This window comes from Passer montanus, unplaced genomic scaffold, assembly GCF_014805655.1.
Source record: "Passer montanus isolate IOZ18808 unplaced genomic scaffold, ASM1480565v1 scaffold5, whole genome shotgun sequence".
NCBI lineage: Eukaryota > Metazoa > Chordata > Aves > Passeriformes > Passeridae > Passer > Passer montanus.
In genome coordinates this window covers 5,534,807-5,548,001 of record NW_024369929.1, presented here as the reverse complement: position 1 = coordinate 5,548,001, position 13,195 = coordinate 5,534,807, and the positions used below count along the sequence as shown (strand labels likewise).

Below are 13,195 nucleotides of genomic sequence, written 5' to 3'. Positions count from 1 at the left end.
CTGGATCCTGAAGCTAGTGTTGTTCTAAAAGAACTTCAGGTGAAACTTAGCAATGTGTTGGATGAACTCAGTGTAACGTATGCTGCAAGGTAACAAACCCATTTTACTGCAAACCTTAGAGGAATATTCCTGCTCAAAAAATCACCCTCGTTGATGAAGTCTGGGTGGTTATTTGGATGTCCTGAGGCATGGCTTGCTTCTGCCCTGATGGAGTGGTGTGAATTTGTGTGTGTATGTGTTTAGACTCTAACACAAATAACAACAACCTCACTGTAAAGACAGCTGAACATCATCTGTGGGCATGAACATGTTACAGAGGTGAGACTGATGGTTTTTGCTCTGCTTTTTGGAAAGCAAAGTCACTGGGGTTTTTTGCCTGATGCTATGGTAAACTTTCATCTCTGACAATGTTTATGCTACTTCCTGAGACTGACAGCTTTTTCCAAGTGGCCTCCTTCAACCAGAGCTGTCTGCCTGTGTTTAGCCTGCTTCAAGTGGTCGTTGTGAATGGCCTTCTTGGGTCATTTGCTGCCCTGTGGCTCTTCAAAAATTGTCTACTGAGCCTTACTCTCAAAACCTTTCTTAATCAGAGTGCACACTGCAGTCCTGAATGTGTATGGTGCTGTGCCAGCAGTGCTTGTGGTATAAGTAGCAAGTTACTTTTACTTCAGATTAAAAACAAATTGAAGAAAGAGGGATTAGTGCTGTAGTAGTGCTCATTAAGCAAAGTCTGTAGTTGCTTGTTTAATCCATTGATGGGCAGTCTGGGTGGACAGTCTGCTTTTTTTCTGTGCTTAGTTTGCTCTATTGTCTTGCTGTACTTCTGCTCCCAGGCTCTGCTTCTCGGATCATTGACAGTGCATGAATATTATTTCTTTCCAGGGCTTCTTTCTGAATGAGCCAACTAGGTTTCTGCAACAGCAAACCCAGAATAGCTCAGTGTAGGATATGCTCCAGATAGCCAGAACATTCCTCATGGGTCAGTTTACTGCTTGGGTCTGTGAGGTTAACAATGTTGGAAAGATGTCTAACGTCAAGAAAAGCAATGCATTATTTTGGCTTTTGTTGGAGGGACTGTTCCCAGGAATTTCCATGAGCAGTTTCACTAGCTGCCTCATGTTGATTTTTAACTAGGGCTTTAAAGTGTGTAGGTAAGTGTACTTCCAAGTGCTTTTGGAAAAGTTTCTGATTTTTCCAGTGATTTCACATGGAGGTTTGTGTTCTCTTTTTACAATTAGCCATGTCACTGGAACAACTGTTTGTTTCTTTTCTCTCACAGTAAATAGTCTTTCACTTTCCACAAGTTAATCTTTGCCATTTATCTTTTCAGCTTAACAGGCCCCATATATTTTTGGCCTCTGTTTTGCATTTCTGTTCATAAACTAATCCCAAACCATTTTGATCCATCACAAACCAACCCATAAACCAAATTACTGTGTGTGCAGAGACTCTTCCTGCCTCTGAGCTGGTGACTGATTAACTGCTGTGCTTCTGCTTTGTGTCAATATGTTGTCCAAAGATTATCACATCAATAGCACTTTAAGACTGTCAGACACTCAACCAGATCAGTTAGGAAACAGAACAGTTTTCAGAAAAGCTGAGCAGATACAAAGTTGAGGAGGAAGGATGTGTTCACAGTCACCTTGAAGTGAAAAAGATTCCTCCCAGGAGGAAAAGTCTGAGTGCTTCAAAGCAAGGGGGTTTTTTTGCAAAAGGATATTTTAAACAGTCCAAGTGTTCTAATGCTGTGCAGTTGAAAGAAGTAAAAAAACCTTCTGAAGGCACTGACTGTGTGAAATCTGGAAAAAGTCAAATTGAGCCAAACAGGGTAGAATCAGTAGGAGTTTTTGATTTCACCTCAAGAAGAATATCAAAGCTAATAGCTGGTTGCTATTAACCATCAAGAGAAAAAATTATTTATCATCACCTGCTTGTATCATCCTTTCACACCAAAAGTAAAATCTTGAGAAGTTGTTCCTAGCTGGCAGTCAATCACATCTAACCTACAGATTCTGATACACCTGTTGCTTTCAGAAAATAAATATTTGGCACACCTACAAGGCTATGAAAATTGTGGCAGAATTGAAGCAATGCAGAGAAAAGATCAAAACATGGCATGAATTATTTATATGAGCTATGATGCTCAGTAGAACTTATTTTCAGACTGTAACACCACAGTATCTTCAATTTTGAACATTGCATCATTGCAGAAAATATTTAAGTCTTGTTGAGGAACCTGATGCAAAATCATCATTATTGTTTTCTCTCCCAGAATTCTTTCATTCTCCTTTTTTTCCTCATCCTATAGTTTCCAATTTGTTATTGAAGATTGTGTAAGACAAATGAGCAATGAACTGAATCAAATGAGAGGAAATGGGAATGCAGCAGCCAATAAGAACAGTGCAGCCATTGATGCTGAGATTGTGCTTCGGCCTCTCATGGATTCCCTGGACACAACGTAAGTGTGGCAGGCTGGATTGTGTGCAGGCTGGGAACTGGATGCTGCAGTCAGGCACGCTTGGGTTTTACTCTGAAGCACTGCTGATACCTGGAAGCACTCTGTAGTATTTTTAATATTTCTAGTATGCACTGTGTGCAGAATCCCATGCCTAACCTGTTTACTTACACTGAGCAATTTTTGCATAAGCTACAGGCTTGTCTTCCCATGTCTTGTCATGTTCTGAGTCATGGAAAATGAGCCGGTGCACGGTCTCTCCTCCACAGGCTGTGCTATGAAGATTGTCATGTACAAAAGTAATTCCTACACTGAAATTGTCTGGCATTTGTTCTAGGCTTGTACCAAATGTCCCACTGCTTATTGATATGCTCTTCTGTGTCACCAAAACAGGTCATCATCTAAATAGCAGCTTTTTTTTTTTTTTAATTTGGTAAAATGCTAAATTTTGAGAGGATCCTGCAAACTCATTCTGGCTTCTGTAAGTAAGCATAACGTATGCTATCATCGTTCTGCAGTGACACGTTCTGAAAGGCCATGTGCAGCACAGGCACAGCTGTAAGCACATTGGTGTCCTTGGTGCTTGTCAAACACCAGTGGCCTTTTGTTGGAAGTGGCTGTGAGGACAAGCAGCCTGGCACTGATCCTGTACTCAAGGTCTCCAGTCACAAGTTACACACCCCTTGGTTCCTTATGCAGGTTTTCCCCAGCCAGAAATTTTCAAAGTGAAGATGGAAAAGGTTCCCTGAAAATTTAATTTTACTGTAAGTAATAGATAGCAAGATTGCTCAGACATGTCAGTATACAGAAATAAATGCTTCCAAACAGTAGCTGCGAATTTGCATTAGCTGTCAGGAACCAGTTCTGCATCCCAGCAGAAATACAAAACAAGAGAGACAGTTGCTCTTTATTTTTAAGACATAAACAAATTATATACTAAAACTTTAATTTAGGGGCGTGGGATTGCTAAATTGTATCATCCATCAAACTTTTAACTCATCATGATTTTGCATTTTCAATAAATATGCATCAGTGATATACTAAGCATTAAATTTGATAGCGGAGATTTATAGAAGTTTGTAATCTGCAAGTCTTTTTGCCAAAAATATTTACTGATAATATAGCAAAATAATTTAGCTACTAAGAAATGTTTATTACTAGAGAAAAGATAAACTTTAATGGCTATTAATCTGAGCATGACAGAACACCTCTGAAACCATAGTGCTGATTTTGGTGACTAGTTTCTGGTTTTGTTTTATTCCAGTTTGAGTGTCTCTGCAAAAATCTGTGAGAAGACGGTTCTGAAGCGGGTTTTGAAAGAGCTCTGGAAGTTAGTCTTAAACAAAATAGAAAAACAAATTGTGCTTCCACCACTGACAGACCAAACTGTAAGTGTTCTCAGTTGATACAAAGCATTGTAATAATTGCCTGAGCAGGTGTTGCCAAGGGTCTGGCACTATCCTGTTCTGTACACTGAGCTCGAGGAGTAACGCCTGCACTGCAGGCAGTGTTGCTCTCTGGTGTCTCAGAGTCGTGCAGCCAGCTTGCTCTTAGCTGGTGAGGAAGACTTCACTCCTTCATTTACTGCCTGCCCCAAGTCAGAGCACTTTTTATGAATGCAGCCATGTGAAAGATTGCAGTCGTGCTCTCGTACAAGGTGTTTCATTTACATCCGATTTTTCTCTCGGCTTCACTGTGCACAGTAATGTGAAGAGTGTTCCTTGCCCTTCCTAGCCACTTCAATCACTTCCATTTTTGTAGGTTTGAGAAAGCCAGGGATGCCCATCCCATCCTCCAGGCCTACCTGCTGTGCCATTCCTCATCTTGAGGCAGCACTTAATTAACATCAGGAAGCTTCAGCCAAATATAGCACTAAAGATTTGGGGGATTTTAATAGCAGCCTTGACACGAGGTCGTCTTTGGGCAGAGCTGCATTTCCAGCCTGCCGAAAAAAAGGGAAAGAGGGAAGGGAGCTGTCCTTACAAAGCGGTGCTGCACAGGAGCCTCTGTGGGGCATGGCCCGATGTGAACCCTGGTGGCTGAGCCGAGGGCAACAGTGAAATCTGATCCTGTCAAAGGGTCACCAACCAGAGCCTGGCTTGGAGACCTTTTCATAATTGCCTCTTTTTTTTGAACATAACTGTTAATTCTTCTTTTATTCAATCTTGTTTAAAATAAATTGACCATCTTACGACAAGCTAATTGTGATGCTGCCACAGTGTGTCTTTGGCAACTTTGCTGTTACACATCCTGTGGCACCACTTCAGCTGCTAAAAAGCTGCTGGTCAGGGTCCATAAGTCAAAGGCATATCATTATATCTTATAATATATTGAAGAAAAGCTCTAATGGAAAATGTATAAATGGTGCAGAATCAGTAATGAAATTACCTGAAGTATTAAAAATTCTAGTGTCGAGCTGATCATGGCAAGGACTCCAGTCACTGAATTTGTTCATATTTACTGTCATGACCTTGTTAATTATGCATCATTAAATCAACCTCTCTTTCAGTAAATTTCAAATTTACATTTCTGAGATCTTTAATTTGCTTTTCAAACTTTTTGGTGCAAATTTTATCTGCAAATACATAGGCAGCATTTCAATTGGGTAACTGCATTTTCCATCATGTGTTAGGAGCATTTATTAGTTTTATGCAGGACCAATTATTCATAGGACAATCTGTTCAAAGGGGAGTTTCCTTAGTGGTACCCTCTATATAGAGTGTTTCTGGTAGGCATTGTGAACTATTCTATTTATTTTGATATTTTTGTGTACTATTGAACACATAATTGAAGAAAATCACTGAAAAGTAGGATACTGAAAGATTTTCTAGCCCTGAATATTTCTTTCTGTTTGAGGTTAAGAGGCACAGGCATTCAGAAAGGAGGTTTATTTTTTCATATATGTTGTATATATGTGTATATATGTATATTTGTATATATGTGTATATATATACACATATTTATCTTACCATTCTTGCTACTAAAAAATAATGAAGACTTAAACTGCAGTTCTATATTACATTTTCTAAAATTGAAGCATATAGGAAGCAAAATTATTTCTGGAAAATGAAACTCTTTGGAACAGAAAGTCTAATGAAAAACTAGTCCAGTGTAAGTTGGATGAAACTTTTTTTATGAAATCCACATAATCAGAACTATGTCTTCTTGAGCTGCCATGTAACCTGCACTGGTAATTATGTTGCTTGGAGTAATTGTGATAAAGAATGTGAGCATGGAATTATAGTAGGATTCTGTTTGTCTGAGACAAATGTGTAGGCATTGGCCTTTGGTATCATGCCAGGATTTGGGTATGGTGAAATATTGCTTTAACTTTGTAACATTTCAATATCTTTTCCTTTAAAAAGCACCATTGTGCTGTGCTTTATTCAGCGAAATCCACATAATCAGAACTATGTCTTCCTGAGCTGCCATGTAACCTGCACTGGTAATTATGTTGCTTGGAGTAATTGTGATAAAGAATGTGAGCATGGAATTATAGTAGGATTCTGTTTGTCTGAGACAAATGTGTAGGCATTGGCCTTTGGTGTCATGCCAGGATTTGGATATGGTGAAATATTGCTTTAACTTCATAACATTTCAATATCTTTTCTTTTAAAAAGCACCATTTCTTTACTCAGTTGAGGATTCCCCCTACACTGGCTTTTGCAGGTTCCTCAGGGCTGCAAACTTCCCAGCATGATTGTTCATGTTAGCACAGCACCAGAGAGTTGCAGTTATGGACAGACATCTCACTGACACACACTGAGAGCAATCACAGCCTTAGTTTTTGTATTAAACACAAAATGAGACAGCAGAAAGGAGAACACAAAACCACTCTCAGCAGAAAGTGCAATATTTGTATCAGCTATAGAATACTGGAGGGAATCTCGCTGCAGGCATTCAAGCACTTGGCCTTATCAACTGAATGAAAATATGTCTCCTGTGCAACTGAAACTTTTATTTAGCTTTGCAAAACGATGACTTTGGCCAATGTCCTAGCAGAAAATAAGATTGTGTTGACATAAAAAGCAAACATGCTGTCATGAGTCTGTTTCCTTAATTTTCAATGTGATTACAGGGGCCCCAGATGATATTCAGTGCAGCCAAAGATCTTGGACAGCTGTCAAAACTCAAGGTAATGGAGCCAGATGAAGCTGTGACTGGTTTGCACTAACAAAAAAAAGAGGAAATATTAATGACTGTGAGGCCAAACCTCATGCCTCACTGTTGTTCTTATGTAGTATAATAAGATTGAATATGACAGTACAGTAACTACTCAGAGGTGAATAATTATTGTACAGTTTCATCAAAACCAAGTTATGAATAGAAGACTCTATGCTTATATGGTAAGTGATCACTACATGGGTCAAGAAGCCATTATCCCCATATGGCACAACCAGGCCTTATAAGCATTACACATCACAAAAAGAAAAAAAAATCTTTGCTTCTGGAAAAGCCCTTAAGGCATGAATACCAGCAGTTTTCTTCCTGTGGACTATCTATGTGCATTAAAACATAGTATGTACCTCTGCAGTAAAGTCTTCAGCACTTCAGTGCTGGAGTCCACTTGATGGACAGCAGAGATGTTGGATACTGATGGCAGCTGTTTGCCAGCCAGTTCTGCCATTAGGATTTCAGATTTCTACAGAAATGTGGTATTTGGGGCCTCTATGAATGATTCTTCAGTTTGCTAGAGGAGTTCAAATATCACCTAAGTAAATCACTGACTGCTTATTTAGACAAAGATTTAACAGGAGTTGTAGTCATTCTATGTCTAACATGTTCTATAGGAACACCTCTTTTTTTTAAACATAGAGCATTAACAAACATCTGTTAAACTGTCAGTTTTATTATTAAAATTAATTACTTCTATATAATCTAATATATATTTTAAGTTAAATTTTAACCTTTCTCCCATCCCCCAAAACAGAGAAGTAATGCATCCTAGGAAAATAAGTAATGCTCAGTATTAACCAGTGAATCTGGTTCTCTACAGTCTGTGTTTTCAGGAAACAACACAATTGCTCTAGGCTATAATTTGTTGTGAAAGGATTCTGAATTAATCCCTGTTAATCATAGTCCTTGGGGGGCATTTGGTGGATGTTTGTTTGTTTTGCAAAGAACAGATATTCACAATGCTGTCTCTCTCTCAAACCAAGTGCACTCTTCTCTTGCATGCAGGACCATGTGATCCGCGAGGAAGCCAAAAGCCTGACCCTGAGGCAGTGTGCAATAATGGACGTGGCACTCCTTACTATCAAGGTACACTCTGTGTCTTTCCTGCTCTCTGCTGGAATGCCCAACAAGCACGGGTTGGTTTTCAGATAAAAGACTGGAGACTTTCATACAGTCTTCATGAAGTCGGTTTCTGAAATCAAAAGTCATTAGGAATATTTATTACATTATTAATTAACATATTATTTCATTTGCTTATCAGTCTTTTTCACATTGGCCTGGATTATTAGTTGGTATAAATAACTTAAAAGCAATCAGTTTCTAGAATAACAGTATATTTTCCTGCCTGCTGGGAAGGGACAGCACATCAGGAAGGAGGCAGCTACTGAAGTATAAAATCGAAGATATAAGTAAGAGGAAGTACTTATGATCAAGTGTTTTGCAATAAAACAGTCTGCAAGGCAAGCAAAAAGCAACAGAGAGAGCTCCCAGTTGCCATTTTTTGTATTTGTAGTGGAATTGGCATTTCTTTCAGAAATAAAAATAATTGGGAATTAGTAATGTTGTGGAACCAAATAGAACAAATTGAAGTACACTCCCAAAGTAAGCTTTGTGAAATATATGACTCTAATAATTTTCTAAACACATAAAAACTGGCAAAGATGTAAACTCTAACCTTGCCTAAGTTTCCAGTGCTTAAACTCTTACAAAGGGAGAGATAGGTGTTGACCATTTTACTAAAAATGTCTGGATTTGGAGGGAAAAGATTAAATAGGAAAAATCCCTTTGTTAATTCAGCATCCTAATATCTGTGTGCTAAGTTATAATAGTTCATAGCATTCATTAACTGAACTAAAGAATGCTTCCTGAGAAACCCTTTTCAAATTTTAAGGCAATGACTGTATGCATTATAACTGCCTGCTGTACTTACAAGCTGATATGGCAAAATCATTTCCAAAATACTTAAAAAATAACCTTGATAATGCAGAAATTGGGCTTATACTGGTAGAAAGTGAAAAAAAGGCAAACTTTATGAGTTAACTCAAGAAAAAAAGACTGCTAAGTTTATTTTGGAGTGTAGTTCATAAGTTTAATGATCGAAATATAGCTTATTTAAAAGCAAAAATCATGGCTGCCCAGGTAAGAATAGGAGAATGACAAAAACAGCATATGGGTGTGTGTGGGGGGGTGTGTTTGTGAGGGTGTGGGTGTGGGTGTATGTGTGGGTATGTGTTCAGAAATTGGGTAGCTGATTATGGTAAGGAAGGGTTTTGCAGGGAGGAGTATCTCCACTTACAGTCTTTTTTATTTTTCCTTTCATTTCATTCACTGGGAAACAATCATAATTTAAAAGTGGATGGTGTTATTAATCCTTTGACAAATATAAATTAAAGTAATATTTTTAATCTTGAATATATATAGCATATCATCAATCTTTGTATTATATAAAGAGAACCATAGCAATTTATATAACTATTTAATACTTTTCAGCATAATTTGCAATTTACAGTTAGGAGAAGTGGCGTTCTGGTCTCAGTTATCTCAGATCTGTGCTACTTCATTATGTCAGCTCAGAGACAATGTCCATTGATAACAGTGTCCCAGTTCTCTGTACAGCCAGAGACCCTCTACAAAGCACCCAAAGGGGTTTGTGTGGCATTTGGCAGCTTTGGGCTGAGGCTGCAGTGGCTCCAGCACTTGACATCTGCCCCTTTCATTTGTCAGTGTGACTTTCAAACCTCTTGTGCCACCTACAAACCCAGAGAGAGGTGCAAGAGTAGTAGGGGAATTATTTTAAGTTTTCCATCTCTAAGGAACAGGGTAATAACAGATCCATCTGAATCTGTAAAACTCAGTTTACTCATTATATTTCTATATTCAGTTCCGTACAGTAATGATAGGTTCACATTGCTGGTTTGCTTTCAGAATTCACCATTTATGGGGTAAACAAAAAAAAAATAGTTAAATACTCAGGAAAACGGGGGTCAGGTGTCTTTGTTTCTTTATATGACTATTAGCTTTCATGGAGCTTTCAGCCATGTGTAGCTGCTGCTGCAGATAACATTTTACTGGGAGAGACAATTTCAAAAAAATCACAGTAATTGTCACAATAGCAGGAAATATTAACAGATTTTAACACTTGCTTATAAATTGATTATGAGTCTTAGTGAAATCATTACTAAATGCTTGAGCAATTAAGATGGGAGGTTTTTTGGAATGTATTGTATGAAATAATTTGCTTGGAAAGATAGATTTATTCAGAACCTTTTAAACTGACACTAACTGCCCCCATAGTATTAAAATAATATAAAATATTGGAGCCTGATGACTTCAAATCCTCTGTTTTGCTTCTACAGGTATTTTTTCCCTTTAACAGTCAGTAGACAGCAATACAGAAATTGTAAATAATAACTGTTATGAAACATTTATGTTTCATCTCCTGCAGAATCTTGAGATCTGGAAGGTGAAAAGTGTGCACTAAATGCAAAGGGCATGTGTGGACTGTAGGTCTGAGCTGGCCAGATAAGCTGGGATTTAGAGGAGATGTGTGCATGAGAACTGGAATGTAGATATTGCATCTATTCCTTTGGCAACACTGCAAAAAGGCAGGGAGAGGAAATTCTGCACACAGTCCCAAGACTTCCTGTACAGAGTGGACCAATGCTGTATCTCATCAAGCAGTCATTGTGTTCCTGAAAAACATCGTTTATTTTTACTAATTAGCCATTAATGGGAGCTTTATTGATCTTGAGACCTAGAACTGTAATGGAGGTTGCAAAATGCTTTGCAAGGTGTTTGAACAAAATGAAGGTATGTAGCACATTTATCTTTTCATTGTAGTTAACATGTATTAATTCATCAAACACTGTCCTGTACAAAACTTTAGGAAAAATTCTTCATTGTGGGAGAAAAAGGGACAAATCTGTCCCCTAATTTTTCTGAACTCAGCTTTGGGATTGAAAACATAATATAATACATTTATATTTTTATATATATATAGTTCATATAGTCAGCATGGCATCAAAGCCATAAGCATACTTGTTTTTCCAAATCTAGCTGTCAGTAGAACCAGTAGAAGCCCTCTTCTCACACTGCTACTCAAAAACTTCACACTCTGGAGTATTCTTTCTGAAATTTTTTACAAAGTTCCCTTTTCCCTAAAAAGTCCTTTATCCTGTATATTTTACAAGCACTGGCTTGTAAACCAAGCCTTCATTTGAGAGGGGTTTGTTGCTTTGGGGTTTTTTAGATAAAGAATTAAAACTCATTCCATTCTCTGCAACCTAAAATAATTCTTCAAATATATTCCAGTTTTGCAAATTAATACTTCAGATCATGAAGACCAAAATCAAAATTCTGTGTATTTCTTCCCTTTGTGCTTATTTTTTTTACCCTTGGAAAGAAGCTTTGTACTAGAGATTATGAGAGATATCTCAAATGCTATAATAAATCTAGACATGCCTGTTGCTACTTCCAAACATTAATTTAAGAATTTTACTTAAAGTTGTATGTCTGTAACTAAGGCCTTTTTTTTTTTTTGTCTGTGAACAACCATATTTTTCATTTCAGCAATACTTCCATGCTGGAGGAAGTGGGCTGAAAAAGAATTTCTTGGAGAAGAGCCCAGACCTTCAGTCCCTCAAATACGCTCTCAGCCTTTACACACAGACTACCGACGCCTTGATAAAGAAGTTTATAGCCACACAGACTTCTCAGAGTAAGTGATCTGCAAGGGGCATAGAATTGCGTCCTATAATATTTTACATGTTCTAAATTATTGATTGCAGATTACATTCTCTAGCTCCTGTGGTATTTTAGGGTTTATTGACACAAACTTGCCCATGGGATGCTATTGGTGTTATCCCTTCTCTAATGCTGTTGTTGGGGCTTACCTGAAGGCAGTTCCTTTAGGGGCTTGTGACTGCACAGGAAGAACAATCCCTGAGCTCTGGGTGCACACTGAGCACCAGGGTTATTTGTAGGAGCACTGCACACATCTTGTTCCAAGCGGAATGTTTTCTTCCTTCTGAAAACTGCAAATTTTTGCATAATAGTAATCTTTACTAGATTTCTTCTGAATGTAATGAGCATTTGTAAAAAATTACCTACCTGCCACTTCATGTCATTGGGAAAGAATACAATTTATTGATCTAATGAATTACCCTGCTCCAGCTCATAAGAATCAGAAAGTTTTTAATTGGACAGTAAAGCTGGAAATCAATTGCCTTTACTTCTGAAGTACAATATGTGACTCCCGGTATAAAAAGCATAAAGCATGAGTTTTGAAGCTTGCCCCAAGATTATTTTTGAGGAATGATTTCCTAAGCTGGTTCCATATTAAAACTGAGATTGCTGTTAGTAACTCATATATTACAAATGTGAAAATAGCTATAAAACTCTTATATGCAGGCAGTAGAGTTCTTTTTTCCTCCTCTCAAAAAGAAAAAAATTAGCAATATCGATCTAGGCAGAAAATTGTTACTTACTTCTAGGTGTTTTTTGCTTTTCTTTAACACATACCTTCATTGTATCTTCAGGAGGAAAAAAATAATTAAGTTGTAACCATAAGTAGTGATAAATTCTGAACCACAAAATTAAATTTTCTGATTTTCATCATGATTTCAGCCTGAGGTCTGTGTTCATTTCTGTGCACACATTACCATGCCTATATTTGCACACCAGTATTGTTAGAAATGTAGCCACTGGGAATTAAACTTAAGGAAAAGTGACTGAAAACTTTTCATTATCCTTTAATGCCTCATTTAAAAGAACTAAATCCTCATCTATTATGATCTCCAGCCTTACAGCTATAACTGCATCATTAACTTTTAGTTAAAATCACCCTGTTGGCAAATCAGAAATCTCTGGAATATAATTAGATTGATATTTGGCCTATTTTTTTCCCACATTGCCAATCCATAATCAATAGACAGTTGGATATAATTTTAAGCTCAAAGCAATGGAAAAAGAGTATTGTAAATGCAAATAAAATATATATTGTATAATAACTATGACTGTAGATAGAATTGGATGCTTGTTTTCCCTGTAATGACCACAAGAATCAGACAACAATCAGGCTTACTTTTACCTACAGGTTAAAATAGTTTCTCACTCACCATGACTAAGCTGCAGTTAGTCTAAGAAATTGAAGAGCAAAAATTTGTCTGATTGGCAGGAGAAGGGGAGTTAACTCTCCACACGAACAGAAAGCCTAAGGCTGGACTTCATAAAATAGTTTCTCACTCACCATGACTAAGCTGCAGTTAGTCTAAGAAACTGAAGAGCAAAAATTTGTCTGATTGGCATGAGAAGGGGGAGTTAACTCTCCACATGAACAGAAAGCCTAAGGCTGGACTTCTTGGTCTTGGAGGTCTCTTCCAACTTCAGTGATTCTCTGATTCTGTGACAATGGCTCTGTAAAAGTGCGTCATGCTCCTTGGTACTTCCTGTGTTCGTGTTTGTGCAGGATCACGTTCAGTAGGAATACCCAAATTATCCAACACTATGATCTGCACTGTTTCTAAATATTCACCATTTATTTCTTTCTTTCTAAAGAAGGATGTT

General features: G+C 37.6%; 1 protein-coding gene across 9 annotated transcripts in view; it reads left to right on the top strand.

Moving 5' to 3' along the window:
• UNC13C (unc-13 homolog C) overlaps nt 1–13,195 on the top strand; it is a 177,015-nt gene that overhangs the window by 152,278 nt on the left and 11,542 nt on the right. For all 9 annotated transcript variants that reach the window (XM_039723375.1, XM_039723381.1, XM_039723380.1 and 6 more), the window contains 6 exons: nt 1–89; nt 2,309–2,458; nt 3,720–3,843; nt 6,534–6,590; nt 7,637–7,717; nt 11,201–11,348. In XM_039723375.1, the coding sequence (XP_039579309.1) occupies nt 1–89; nt 2,309–2,458; nt 3,720–3,843; nt 6,534–6,590; nt 7,637–7,717; nt 11,201–11,348 (649 nt within the window). The remainder of the gene's footprint in view (nt 90–2,308; nt 2,459–3,719; nt 3,844–6,533; nt 6,591–7,636; nt 7,718–11,200; nt 11,349–13,195) is intronic.